This window comes from Oreochromis niloticus, linkage group LG3, assembly GCF_001858045.2.
Source record: "Oreochromis niloticus isolate F11D_XX linkage group LG3, O_niloticus_UMD_NMBU, whole genome shotgun sequence".
Classification (NCBI taxonomy): Eukaryota; Metazoa; Chordata; class Actinopteri; order Cichliformes; family Cichlidae; genus Oreochromis; species Oreochromis niloticus.
The window spans coordinates 60,131,415-60,146,476 of NC_031967.2; the positions used below are offsets into that span (position 1 = coordinate 60,131,415).

General features: G+C 40.2%; 1 protein-coding gene and 1 long non-coding RNA gene across 4 annotated transcripts; both read left to right on the forward strand.

Moving 5' to 3' along the window:
• Positions 1 to 2,235: 2,235 nt before the first annotated feature.
• Positions 2,236 to 9,677, forward strand: LOC112845994 (zinc finger protein OZF-like). Its single transcript, XM_025905178.1, has 4 exons — positions 2,236 to 2,269; positions 6,484 to 7,416; positions 7,742 to 8,237; positions 9,670 to 9,677. Exons 1-4 carry the CDS (start codon positions 2,252 to 2,254, stop codon positions 9,675 to 9,677), a joined length of 1,455 nt encoding a protein of 484 aa, XP_025760963.1. The 5' UTR covers positions 2,236 to 2,251.
• A 1,643-nt stretch (positions 9,678 to 11,320) lies between these two features.
• On the forward strand, positions 11,321 to 14,449 carry LOC112846335 (uncharacterized). Of its 3 annotated transcripts, none has more exons than XR_003219255.1 (3): positions 11,321 to 13,486; positions 13,700 to 14,308; positions 14,388 to 14,449. It is a non-coding gene; the product is annotated as an uncharacterized LOC112846335 (long non-coding RNA). The 3 variants fall into 3 exon arrangements; XR_003219256.1 differs by having other exon boundaries at positions 11,321 to 13,192; positions 13,326 to 14,308; XR_003219254.1 differs by having other exon boundaries at positions 11,321 to 12,911; positions 13,011 to 14,308.
• Positions 14,450 to 15,062: the final 613 nt, after the last annotated feature.

Sequence of the window (15,062 nt, forward strand, 5' to 3'; positions counted from 1 at the left end):
TAGGGAGGAGAGGCTGGGGCGGCGGGGGATTCTCTGGCTGGCTGGAGCAGCATCTAATAACCAACTCGCAAAATAAAACAAAATAAAAACAAAACAACAAACACGAAACACCAGATATTATCATACAGACTTATAATTTGCACCGATGTTTTTTCGAAATTCTATATACACGAAAAGTGAGCGCGAGAGCCCTCGGTGCGCCTGCGCGCTGCTGAAGTCAAAGTAAACTTTATTGTCACCTCCGCTACATACAGTCCAGGATATAGAGAGACGAGACGACGAGGCTGCAGTTACTGCAGTGCAAGTAACCCGCTGAAAGGGGAGGGGCCCTGCTGCTTCCAAACAGAGCACATTTCATTCATAATGTTGTAAATCCAAGCCCATTATGTATTCACAATCTGAATCCTGGGTTGTGTGAAATCCCAGAAATAAACCTTAGACAAAGCATATCTGTGAACTAAGGTGTAGGTCTATTAGGTTACGTTGTGGTGATCCTCAAGTTGGGGGATTTGTGTTCATACTGGAGTGCAAAATTAAAACCAATGTAAGATGGACAAGAAAACTTCAAAGCCATCAGGTGCTCAGATTAGAAAAAATAGAAAAGAAGAGGAGGAGAAACGAGCAAAAGATACAGGTAAGCAGATGTGTGATTGGATAATGGCAGGTCATCCTGAAACAATCCGACTAAACTCCAAACAATACATTATGTTACAGATTTTAATATTAATTAGTCATTGTTAATTGTTGATTTGTCCTGTTCTCATTGTATGACGAATTATGATGGCTGTTTGGTAGCTGTTTGCATACTCTCTCTCTCTCTCTCTCTCTCTCTCTCTCTCTCTCTCTCTCTCTCTCCATGTGTGTGTGTTTCTCTGATGAATTTCGACAACAGTTTTATGTTAATGTACAATCCTTAATATGTTTTATGTGTGTGTAAAGTTCCACAATACATGTGGAACTTTCTATTTTGTCTGATTTTGTGTCTTGCAAATAAACCTTTAAAATAAATTAAATTTTATTATGTATTTATTTTTGGCCTACATCAGTAAGAAATGCAAAATTATATACACAAAGTTATAGAAATCACCACTCCTGTTATTCATGATGATTTCAATAACATCACATAATAACATGTAACATCACATCCTGTAAGCATAGTCTGCCTGTGTCTTTTCTCTGGAAACGAACATTTTCAGCCAATATAGGTAATACATCAACATGGCTGCCATGGCTAAGTTAGGAATATTTATAATGTAATTTCCAAAACTTGCATATGATCTGCAATTTGTAGCAGATCTACTGACTGTCACAGAGCAGCTGGAGCAGTCTCAAATGGAGGTCAGTCCACTGCTGCCACCTGTGGCCAAGTGCCACAGCCTACTACTAGATTAACTTGTGACACATCTGCACCTGCTGCTATGACCACACTGAGTAGAGTCTGAGTGGCTGCACTTACACTGGTGCATTCAAATCTACCCACAAACATATTGAAAGATGCAATGGCAGCAATGTGGATTGTCAAGACTCAAACCAATCATTAAGCAAAGAGAGCAGGGATCACTTGTTTCTGTTTATTATACAGCCAAATTTACTTGTGACACACATGTGCAGCTGGCTTTATCACCTATTTTGAATTTGTTTCAAGCACAATACATTTGTAACTTTCAGTGTTTTCCGGTCTTCCAAAAGAAGAAAAAAAACCTTCAACAACATGACATGCAATTGTGTATTTGTTTTCACCTTATCATACACTCGAAGTTTTACAAATCACCACTCCTTTTGTTAATATCATTTCAGTCTCAGACAATCTAGTTTTTCTTACAGAGGTTGAATGCACCTTCTGCGGATGGCAGTACCACACAGTGTGCGTGGACTTCCCCTGTACAGAAGGCAACTACAAATGTTGTGAATGCTAAATAAACAGAAACAAATGATCCCTGTTGTCTTTGCTTAATGATTGGTTTAGTCTTGACAATCCACATTGCTGCCATTGCATCTTTCAATGCCAGCCATGCCAGGTATCAGTGCTCAAACCTTCTGTGTTTGTTTCCAATAAGTTGCCCACTTCGGGAAGCAAAAATGTGTTCTTTTACTTGTCAGATGAACATATGAGACACTTTGACTGCAGTGTGGAGCCTAACAAAGATCTGTTTTGTGTCCCAGCTGATCAGCAGGAGGAGAAGAGTCTGACGGAGCAGCAGAGGAACATTTTCAGCTACTTGGACTCAGCTCAGCTACTACAGAGAAAACAATGAGCTCAACACAGAAGGTGACAGACAGAGCAGGGCGATATGACCAAAAATATTTATCACGATATACATTTGAAAATGTGCGATAACGATGTAGCTGATGATATAATTGACACTAGACAAAATACTTTACAACTCCACAACTTTATTAAAAAACCCATCAATGTATTTTCACTTAAACAAGCAGCTGTTTTTTATGTGCATTAAAGTTATATTAACATTTAACAGTGCAAATGCAAATTCCTTGCTGACAGTTTAACTAAAAGGCATTTCCAGTGGAAATTGGCCGACATATCCTGAGCATAACCTTGTATAATATCCACAAAACTTAAAAACAGGTTGTACAGTTGTGGCCAAAAGTTTTGAGAATTGCATAAATATTGGAAACTGGAAAAGTTTCTGCTTAAGTTTTTATAATAGCAATTTGCATACACTCCAGAATGTTATGAAGAGTGATCAGATGAATTGCATCGTCCTTCTTTGCCATGAAAATTAACTTAATCCCAAAAAAGCCTTATCACTGCATTTCATTGCTGTCATCAAAGGACCTGCTGAGACCATTTCAGTAATCGTCTTCTTAACTCAGGTGAGAATGTTGACGAGCACAAAGCTGGAGATCATCATGGCTGTGTCCCAATTCAGGTTCTGCAGCTTTAAAGTACGCAGCCTCAACGGTGCTCAAGGGCCGCGTAATCAAATACCGCTAAGGCTGGAAGTGAGAGGCTTGTGAAATGAGACGGTCTAGCCTCCGTCGCGCTGCCCAGGTTGCCTAGCAACCATGGTACTAACAGCTGGAAACATTTCATACAGCTTTGTTTGACAGAAATGAAGGAGAACATATTTTCTTCATTTGTTTCTACATGAGCTTTGTGTGATTTAATAAGTATCTGAGGCTGAAACCACAGGACTGTAAAACATGATTGTTGGGCTTCATTTCTGTACTGAACAGTCATTTAAGATTAGCTAGTAAATAACAATTAGCTAATGTTGTTCATGAGACTAAAGTCATCTCACTTTGGTAATGTAAATATAATATGGCCAATATTATAGTTATTATATTTTATCACTTCACTCAAAGAAAAGTATCTCTGACAGTGCATATATAGATGTATTATATATAAGAGACAAATGTTGTTCTTTCAGTATGTTGGCATTACTAAATCTGGTTCAATGCTTATATATATGTATAAAAACAAAATGTACGAGCTGTGATAACTGTTTCTGATAGAATGAAGATCAGACTGATATATGAAATATTCCTTTATTGGGTGAGAAAATCAGACCATGTCATAACTGCTTTAAGTCATACAGAATAGATATCAGAGCCTTAAACAGGCTGACTTCTGCTAAATGGGTCAAACTGGGCAGAAAGTATACAAACACATAACATCCTTATAGAATATGATGTAACACTATAGATCAACTTACCTCAGAATATATAAAGCATATAAACAATTACAGCAATATGATGCAACAAACACAGCAGTACTAATCCAAAATACTCAAAGCTTCATAGAACTGAAACAAACATTTATTTTTAGCTCCATTCTGCTGCTGATACATACTTTAGGTTTCTGAATATTAAACTTGTTGCTGCCTTTCATAGTGTGTAACTTGAAGGCCCTGAGTACTTTCTCCCACACTGAAAACACTGGGATGATAACATTATTTGAACATTACCTAATAAGACTGATTCAGGACAGACAATTATGTTAAACTTTCCTAGCAGTCCTTCACAAACAGGGAACAGTCTGTCTATTCTCTCCATCTGTCAGCTGCTGCTGGCTCTTCCTCCTCCTCTTCCTCACACACTGCTGAGTTTGTCCTGGTGGATCATCAGGGGTGCAAAGCCTCACACATGATGTGCAGCAGTGGGTCCCTCAGTCTGTCCTCACTCTGGACACTTGCAGTTGTCACACATGGAAATCAAATGTGTGATAAGCTGCAGGATTCAAACACAAGTGTAACTTATAAATACATGTTCATACTTTTATTCCACAATCAGAGAGAAAGAAACAGAGAGAGAGTGCAGGACAGACAGACAGGTGACAGTCTCAGGTGTACACACTGCTACAAAACAGCACAAGAGAAGGAGGATTTAGTGTTTGTGTTATTACGAGTGCTAAACAAGAAGAGTTCCAGATGGTCCAGTGGACACATGTGTGACTCCTGTGATTAAAGCATCTTTCTTTCAGCTTAACGAGTGAACCGTCAGCTCGTTCAAACACACGTTAAAGTCCGTTTGGCTCGACACCACCGAACAGAGGCAGCAATATAACATAGCTAACATTAACAGTGCAGTGAATCCTGCTTGTGCCGTCATATTCAGGACTGCAAACCGAGCAGCATCACTGACTTTCAGCTTGTTGTGTTTGTGGATATGACTGACTTTAATTATCCATAAAATCATCACATTCTCTGTAAGATTAAGGTCAACTATATATATATTTAGAAGTAAAGGCTTTAAAACCAAGCTGACGCTGAAAGTACAAACATCACTAATGTCACATAACTCTGCCGACATGTGGCCAACAGTAATGTTTTAATGTTCTTTATTATTAAACATTTGCACATAAATAAGTTACATCATATTCAGTACTTACTTTTAAAAGTTTACTCTTCCGCCATTTTTTTTTTTGCCAAAATTATCCACACCCACCGCCGCACTATGAAGTCTGGGATACGTTGGGCCATGAAGGCTTCACAGGCCCATCCTTAAAATTCAGGGAAATGAAGGACGTATTTGAGGCTGCATTTCGAGCAGCCTTTGAATTGGGACAGCCTTCGTCGCGTCGCTGTGACGTAATCGGCCTTAAAATGCGGCCTTTCAGGCTGCAGACTGAATTGGGATACAGCCTATTTCAGGCTGATTGGGTTAGAATGGCAGACCTGACATGTTAAAAGGAGGGTGGTGCTTGAAATCATTGTTCTTCCATTGTTAACCATGGTGACCTGCAAAGAAACGCGTGCAGCCATCATTGTGTTGCATAAAATTGGCTTCACAGGCAAGAATATTGTGGCTACTACGATTGCATCTAAATCAACAATTTATAGGATCATCAAGAACTTCAAGGAAAGAAGCCCCTTCTCTCCCCCCCAAAAAAACATCAGGGGCAGATTGATCTTCTGCAGATCTTCCATGCTTTTTCCTCCATGTGCGTATGAAAACAAAGGCACTGCGTAAGCGTGTTTTATCCATATTCTATTGTGATATTTCACTTTCCTATTGTTGCCCAACATTATACCGGTATTACCGTGAATGGTATGATATAGCCCATCCCTACATGAAAGGCACCCTGATCGTGCACTAATCACACATTAAAATGCACAAAAGAGGCAAAACTGTGTGCCAGAGTCAGGGGTCAGCGTTTTGTTTTTATGTCACAGCACCAGAACGATTGCAGGTGCTCATAAGTAGTTACCATAAATCACAAACCTTTCTTGGTCTCAGCACATCGACTCTGTTATTAAGAAAATGGGACAAGGCATAGCTATGGCTATGAAATGCTCTTTCTCTATCACTTCTTCAATAATGAAAGATGTCATTAATGCACTAGTAATGTCTCATCTGGAGTATTGTTCAATCATTTGGTCAGCAGCTAAATGTTATAAATATTGTAAGAGATAATTTGTTTTTGAAATTTGTGTAATGTGCCTCAATGTTATTATTATTATTATTATTATTATTATTGTTATTATTATTGATTGCTTATATTTTAACAATTGTGAAATCTCACTGTGGATGTAAGAGCCAAATTATGTGGATATCTTGAATCCACTTTATTGTGTAATATTTTATGTGATTGTATTTGACGGAAGACGAGCAACCTCTGTTGTGGAAGCTAATGGAGTTCCTTTTGAATAAACAGATAAACAAACATAGGATTTATTATCACTGAATAATTATGTATAAATCTATAAAAATTATAGAAGTATGTAATAGGAAACAACAAAATAATATAAATTATAAAATAATATAAAAGTGTGTGTGTGTGTACAATCAGGAGGGATGGGCATGATTTCAGTGTTTAAACAGTCATGAATTATTTTTAACAGCAGGTTGGATGTAATGTGTTAGAACTACCAGCAGGTGGGGATAAGAGATCTTTAAGGTGTTTGGTGCCACACTCCACCTTCAGGTTTAAAACTAGTGTTAATGGAGGGAGTTTGAAGGTTCAGGTGTTCCACGACTGCATTTCACTCGCTGCCTCTGTTTGTATCTCTGTCACTGCAGGACCAACATGGAGCGAGAAGTCAGCGCTCTCAGGAGGCCAACAAACCTCACAGAAGAAAGAGAGAGAAAACACACACCTGTGACGAGTGTGGAAAGGATTTTGCTGTGAAGGGTTTACTAACACAGCATCAGGTCATCCACACTGGAGAGAGGCCGTTCAGCTGTGACTTGTGTGGAAAGTCTTTTTCCAGGAAGGGTTCCCTAAAACAACACCAACTCGTCCACAGTGGAGTTAAAGCGTACAGCTGTGATCAGTGTGGGAAGGGTTTTACTGTGAAGGCTTCACTAAAACAGCATCAGGTCATCCACACTGGAGAGAGGCCGTTCAGATGTGACTTGTGTGGAAAGTCTTTTTCCTGGTCGCGTTCCCTAAAAGAACACCAACTCATCCACAGTGGAGTTAAAGCGTACAGCTGTGATCAGTGTGGGAAGGGTTTTACTTTGAAGGCTAACCTAAAAAAGCATCAGGTTATCCACACTGGAGAGAGGCCGTTCAGCTGTGACTTGTGTGGAAAGTCTTTTTCCTGGTCGCGTTCCCTAAAAGAACACCAACTCATCCACAGTGGAGTTAAAGCGTACAGCTGTGATCAGTGTGGGAAGGGTTTTACTCAAAGTAGCCACTTACAGAGTCATCTAGTTACCCACTCTGGAATTAAGGCATACAGCTGTGACATCTGTGGAAAAACTTTCAGCCAGAGAGGAAGCCGAAATATACACCTACGCATTCACACCAGACATGATGTGTACAGCTGTGAACAGTGTGGCAAATACTTTGCTAAAGACAAACATTTGCAACAACACATGTTTAGCCACACTGAGGGACAACCTTATAAATGTGACCTGTGTGAGAAGACTTTTAAATCTCCACATTACTTGAAACTACACCAACAGATCCACACCAGAAAGAGACTCTACAAGTGCAGTTACTGTGAGGTATGTATTTATATTGTTATCTTGTCATTTTAGCCTGACTGTTTGAAACAACTCTGCTCATTAAACTGTGTTAGCATGTTAGCAATTCTACTGCATGGAAAAGCAGCTCTGAGTGATTATTCAGATTTTCATTTCAGTTATGATTTTAGTATTACTGTAGTGTTGTGGTGGTAGTATTATAGTTATTGCAGCCCAGTAAACTGAGTGTGTTAACTGAAACAGTAAAATGTAATTGGACGTCTGCAGAGATGCTCTTTATTTCAGGCGACGTTCAGGATAAAAATGTTGAAGGACTGACTTACACTGTCTTTGTGTCTTTGTTTAGAAGCAGAGCAACACAGATGGATCCAGTTCTCAACCCTGTCATCACTGTGGTGGTGGGAAAGAGTTTCGTTGTGACCTCTGTGGAAAAACTCTCAGTTGCCAAGCCACCCTAAAAACACATCAACGTAGACACACTGGAGACAAACTGAAATACTGCAAAGAATGTGGGAGAAGCTTCACCAGATCATATCACTTAAAGAAACATGAACTGATTCACAGTGGGGTTAAAAAGCACCTCTGTGATCAGTGTGGGTCATCCTTCACCACTGCAGGTGAGCTTAAAACACACAAACGAGTCCACACAGGAGAGAAACCATACAAGTGCAGACACTGTGACAAAAGCTTCTCACATTCAGCTAGTCGTAACAATCATGAACGTACACACATGGAAGGAAACTACAGCTGTGACCAGTGTGACAAGAGCTTCAGGAATCTCAGTTCATACTCTGAACACAAACAATCCCACGTTACTAATAAACTGTTTCACTGTTACCAATGTGCCAAAACATTCACCTCATTGGCTGCTCTGTGCAAACATCAGCGTGATCACTCAGGGCTGAAATCACTCCCATCACTGGATCACAGTGAATCTGAAGAGACAGAAAGATCCTCTGGTTTCAGAGTCAGACTCAAAAAGCTTGAGATCAGGCTCCACAGAGTTCAGATAGAATCATTTAAACTTGTGTTGAACTGAACTGGTTGCTGGGCTGAACTTCTACATAATACAGATTTACATGGGATCTTATTTTCTGTTGCTTTACTGAGTCAGTTTTGTCCTTTTTTCTCTGTCCTGGTTTTGCTCGTCTGTAAAAAAGTGATCGGGATCTAATGTTAAATAATCATACAGCTCAGCTGTATGATGCAGCTGAAGACATTTTTATACAAACGGGCTTTTAATTAATTTTTACTTCTATGTCTGATCTTATTGTGAAGCACTTTGTGATTTCTATCTGTGAAATGTGCTATATAAATAAATTTTACTTACTTACTTACTTACTGTTCCACAGATGTCAGGTTTACACAGTGGGATGGTTTGTAATAACGCAGCTCTCCTGTGGATAAATCCTTACTCTTAGCCTCAGGACCTCAAACAGTCCCAGCAGGTTCGGTCAGAAGATTTATACCTTATACCAAAACGTCACTGAGTCTCCTTTGCTGTGCTGTTTTCACAAAGAAACGTAAACTGAAGACCTGAACTTACAATGTTTTAATTAGTTTAGCAGATTCAGTGTCTCCATGATTGAATCTGCTGTTTTTGTGCTGCTGTTGGTAGAAAGCTGGTTAATGCTGAAATGAACTGGCTGCATGCATCTCTGAATGTAAATTGGTGCACTATTAATAGATCACTCTGGAACGGTGTCATCACCCTAATTTGCCCACTTAGTAAATCTCACTCATGGCCAAGAAATTGAAATAAATCTTGTTTCCCTGCTGGATAGTGATCCACTGTAACTCTGCTCCTCCTTCCTGTTTAGGATTTCTGTGGCTGAAGTAAAATTCCCTCCATCCATCACTTATCCCAGCTAAGCCAAAGTAAAATAAAGTTTTGCTCATCTTAAAAAAGCATTACAATAATGGGCATTACCAATGCAAACTGAATAATACAGAAGATGAAAGAATAGACTTTGATCAGTTAATAAAGCTCATGATCTTGATTATTGTGGCTGCTACACAGATACTTCTGGGTCATTTCTCTCAGTTAGGAACCTTCCTCACCAAAACTGACTGTTGGACCACACCCCTGGTTTCATGAGAAATTGTTTCAGCCATGATTTCTCTTCCTGTATTTCAGAGTAAAGACTGTAAAGACTGACACACCTCGTTATTGGACTGATTTCTACTGCTGGACTACTCCTGGGGAGAGTAACAATACTCTTACTAATTAGCTCCCTTTCACACCTTTGGGGATATTTATTTTTGTGCTTGCAGCGCTGTGAGCCAGAACAGCGAGAGAAAAATCTGCAACAGCAACGAGCTGAATGCTTAAGTGAATCCCAGCAGCTGCACATGTGCTACGCTGATTTAGAGGATATCTTTGCTCTGGATTTATATTAATACTTTTTCATTTCTATAGGATTCTTCTTGCATCTAAACAAAGATGATTCAATTTGATAAATTTTGAAGCCTCTTCTTGCTTTCGGTGTAAATGAGATGTAATATTTGCTCTTGGTTTGGTTTTCCTGTACAGAACCTTGCAGTACAACAGAAACCTAAAAACATTATTTGTAGTTGTTATTCTTAGTTGTTCTGATGCCTTAATACCACAGGGTGTAATTATGAAGTTATTGAGCTGCACATACTTTACGACCTGCTTAAGTTCGAGGTCACAGCATCTGTAGAACAGCTGGAACATAATGAAGTCTACAAGGTTAAAGTTTTCTCTTCACTTGTTCTTTCTGCTGCTTGGTTTGATGGATCTGAAAGCTTTTGTTTTTATTACTGTTATTATAATTATCATTAATATTTTACTCTTTAGAAGCTTTGAAATAGTGTTTGTGTTTGAAAAAATTGATTTAAGAATAGGACAGAAACATCTGTCCTTCTGAAAATCGCCCAAAGGCACGGAGACAAAGTCAAAGGATGCAACCTGTAACTTTCTCTTCCTTCATGTCAGTAACATCATCGATTATTTATATAAAATGATTATAGCAACAGTAACACTTTAGTTTGGATTTCATGATTTCTGTAACTGGAAAATATTATTTTGTTTAAAGACAAAAGTGACCGCATAGTTGCAACATTAAAGTGAAATATTTAATAGTCTAATAACAGATTAAATGCTGTGTTGAGGCTGTCGTTTCAGGAGGAGAGAAGCTGCAGAGAGGCGTGTAAGACTGCAACTCTGCTTCCTGGTCCCAACTCTGGATAGTCATATTTTAGGGGGTTTAATAAATTTGTCCATATTTCTAGAAATGAGAGCTGCTCCATCCAAAGTGGGATGGATGTCGTCTCTCCTAACAAGACCAGGTTTCCTCCAGAAGGTTTGCCAATTTTCTATGAAGCCCACATCGTTTCTGGGACACCACTCAGACAGCCAGTACCTTAAGGAGAACATGTGGCAAAACATGTCACTCCTGGTCTGTATCCCAATTCAGGGTCTGCATTTCCCTGAATTCTAAGGATGTGGCGGTGTAGACTTCGTGGCCCAATATATCCCAGATTGCATAGCGCGGCGGTGGGTGTGGATAATCTTGCCAAATAAAACGGTGGAAGCAGAGCGGCCAAAGAGTAAACGTTTAAAAGTAAGTACTGATATGATGTCTCAACAGGACCTGGAAAAACTATTCCATGCATTCATTTTCAGTAGGCTTGATTACTGTAACAGCATCTTTACAGGTCTACCTAAAAAAAAAAATCAGTCAGACAACTACAGCTCATTCAGAACTCTGCTGCTTGAGTCCTCACTCAGACCAAAAAAGACCAAAAAAGTGGACCACATCAGTCCAGCTCTGAGGTCTTTACATTGGCCGCCTGTCTGTTCAGTTCTGATGCTGGTCTATAAAGCTCTGAATGGTTTAGGACCAAAATACATCAGTGACCTCCTGACCCAGTATGAACCTTCCAGATCCCTCAGCTCATCTGGATCCTGTTTTTTATCAGTTCCCAGAGTCAGAACCAGACACGGAGAAGCTGCATTCAGCTTTTATGCTCCATATATTTGGAACAAACTCTAAGAAAGCCTCAGATCAGCTGAAACACTCAGTTTACTTAAATCCAGTTTGAAGACTAACCTGTCCTCAGCTGTTCAGCAAGTTATTTTGTTTTACATGTACAATGACAATAAATTCTGTTCAATTCTATCAAATGAGGCAGAAAGCTCTTAAAGCACAGATGTGGATCATTGTTTACACTGTAGTCTTTACCTCACAATATAAAGTGCTTTGAGGCCACTGCTGTTGTGGTTTTGTGATATATAAATAAAATGTAATTGACTTGTTTAGCTCTTGATGTTTTGTCCTCTCTCTGTCGGTACATTGCATGATTTTGCATCCTCCTCACCTTCTGTCTTCAGCTGTCAGAGTCACTCTGTCAGCTCATCTTGAAACATGATCAGGATGATCATGTTTCATAATCCCCCCTTCGGTTTCTTTACAAACGAGGAAAACAGTGCTGATGCTTTTGTAAGTTGTAGAGTTTTCTCTTTTTGGTCATCAGACTGGTGAGGGTGGTTTTTGGTGTTTCCACGCGTTATGACTCATTCAGAGTTCAGGGTCATGCCACGTGGTAATACAATGGCCTGTGGCTTTCATAGGAAAGGGGGAGGTGAAATGACAGTTTCCTTATTACAGAGCTACACTGGCCTGTTGTTAACAGTTTTTATGACATAAAAGTGGGTTAAAACTAGAATTTCAAACTCTATACCAATACTCAGAAAAATACTCAATAGATCCAACAAAGGTGTGTATGTGTGACCTTTTGACCTTTAGAATAGAATTCAGCTTTATTATCATTGCACATGTCACAAATACAAGGCAACTAAATGCAGTTATTACATTTTCACTATTATCTTTAAAACAGAAGCAGCACAAACACAAAATATTGCAGCACAATCGTTTGACAGCACTTTTATTTAATTGGAAGAAGGTGTTAGGGTCAACTTCACCATGAACGTAAATCACTGACAGAATAAGAATTTTTCAAGTGGGAACCAACTTGTTCAACTTTATTCCAACTCAATTCAAAATCAGGGCCGATCTTTATCTCTGTCAGATCCACAGTCAAATCCATAGAAACTGAGTTGTTACATTTAAAGTCATGTTCAAATTTGAAGCATTTGGAATTAAAAGAAAACATGATTTACAGACATCACATGAACATTGTTTAATGGCTCAACCAGTACAGGTCACAGAAAGTCCCCATCATACTGTTAGAACTCTGTTACTCAGCAGCCTTCATTCAATCACTGCATCCTAGCTGACTGACAAGATTAATATCCTGGGCTGACTCAGAAGCAGAGCTGTTAAACTTGTATGTGTCACATGAGCGTAACTTTTAACTGTATTGTGTCCTCCTGTTCTTTGTTCAGAGTTTAGTTGTTTCTCCTGTGTTTAACACGGCTTTGCCCACTTTAGTGTGTGGTTGTGTGATGGAGTACACAGGTTAATTTGAAGGTCAGACCAACATCCTGAACAGCAGTGATCTAATTTGTCGTGTTTGAGCGTCATCTGGTGGTGAGTCTGGTAATTGTAAAACAATGATGTGACTTCTCATGAGCATTGTAGTGTGACTGATGGATGTTAAGCTGAACTTTTCTCCTCATCTGTCTTTAGACATTTTTTTTCCCCGATTGAGGAGCAGAGCAGAGCTGCAGGTGACAGGCCTGACATGTCCAAAGGTAAAAGGGATGAGAATATCTTGGAAAGGCCCTGATCTGGCAGATCTTCAGTTCTTATCTCCAACAAAACTTAAACAGCCTGTTGAGAGAGGCAGACCCAGATGGTGTAGACTGGAGGTGAAGGGCATCTTCAAACTGGAGTTTAGTAAAGTAGTGGAACAAGATTTTCAGTGTCTGTTGGTTTCTAGATTTTATGTATTCATTTTGCTCATAACCTAGTTTAAAAAATGTGTTTACTGACATGTTTCAGCCAAAGAAACATTTTTCTCTTAATGATGAGAGGTGGAAACTACAGAACTACCACCCTGTAAGAGAGGAAGGAGGAGGAGGGTCTCGCTTGATGCTAGTGTGGACCGATCAAAGTTCAGTAGCACCTGCAGATGGAGAAAGCTTCTTCACTATGGCTGCTCTGTAAGTATGCTGTGATGTGTTTTGGTTTCTGAAAAGGATTAAAAAGGATTCTCACTGTGTTGCTTCACAAACATCCAGTTTGTGAAGAAGATCAAAAGAGACAAAACCACTTCCTGTTTTCTGCTTCTTCAGTCTGTAGATCAACCAGACTGATGGCGTTGCTGCTTTTTTCCTGAATGTGAAGCTTTAAACTAACCTGTTATTTCTCTTTAGTTTCAACCTCAGTGCTGAGCTGCACAACAAACCAAGGTCAGTAACCTTCTCCTGTCACACTTTAAACCTGATATCAGCTACACCGTAATAGAAGCTCTGAGCATTTTTTTATATTGTGGCATAATATCATAGTTATTATGCTAAGCTATCCAGGAGCCTGCTGAAAGTTTATCGATGCCACCAAAAGCATAAAGGAAGTATGTTCACCTGAAGAAAGTGCTATAACTTTCTTGGAGGTTAATGTTAAAAAAAAACTAATCAGCTTTGACTGAGCTCACAAAGTTCACCACAGCAGGTCTGCTTTGGACCTCAGTGCCGGCTTGTACTTAATATGTATCCTCCTCACAGCTCGTCTGACTGTGAGTCCCAGCAGCTCTCAGTTCTTTAAAGGAGAATTTGTGTCTCTGAGCTGTGAGGAGGACGACAGCTCTGCTGGATGGACTCTGAGGAGAAACACAAGCAAACAACAGAGGACTCAGTGTGGAGATGGGTTTGGAAAACCAGTTGGTTCTTCCTGTAACATCACTGTTTTCCCGTTGGACAGTGGAGTTTACTGGTGTGAGTCCAGAGAGGGTCCCATCAGTAACATGGTTAACCTGACAGTCACTGGTAAGCTGAGTGTGTGGAGTTAGTGTTGATGAAGCTGTGTGTAAATGGATGAAATGCTGTAGTTTGTCTCTGTGTTGAGGTGGATCAGTGATCCTGCAGAGTCCTGTCCTCCCTGTGATGGAGGGAGATGACGTCACTCTGCTCTGTAAAACAGAGACCACTCCCTCCAACCTCCCAGCTGCTTTCTATAAAGATGGCTCCCTCATCAGGAAGCAGCCTACAGGTCACATGACCATCCAGCATGTTTCCAGGTCTGATGAAGGCCTCTACAAGTGTGACATCAGCGGTCATGGAGAGTCTCCATCCAGCTGGATCACTGTCACAGGTGAGGAGCTTCACTCTGATTTCACCTTTTATTTTTTTTTATTTTTTATTTTTGCCTGTCCCGTTTGGTTCTTTTGCCATCAGAATTATTGTCTAAAGGCAAAGAAAGATGCCCAACGGATTTACTTTACCAAATGGACCATCCCAGCCAGGACATGAAGCAGGTATGGAGGAGATCAAGGCTCCAGACATCCAGAGACCCCCAGAGCACAAGGGAAGACCAACAGAGGGGCAGCTGCGCCACTATCCCGGAAAGAGCTGAGGAGAGCCCCAGATGAGGGGTCACTCAGCAGCCGCGGAGCAGAAGCCAGGTGGGCGTTGCAGTGATGTGCCCGTGAGCTCCGCCGGCAGCCAGCTGTGCCAGAGTGACCGAGCCCCAGGCAGGGGGCACCCCACCCCCGAAGTGGCCCGAGCGAGCCCCAGGCTCCAG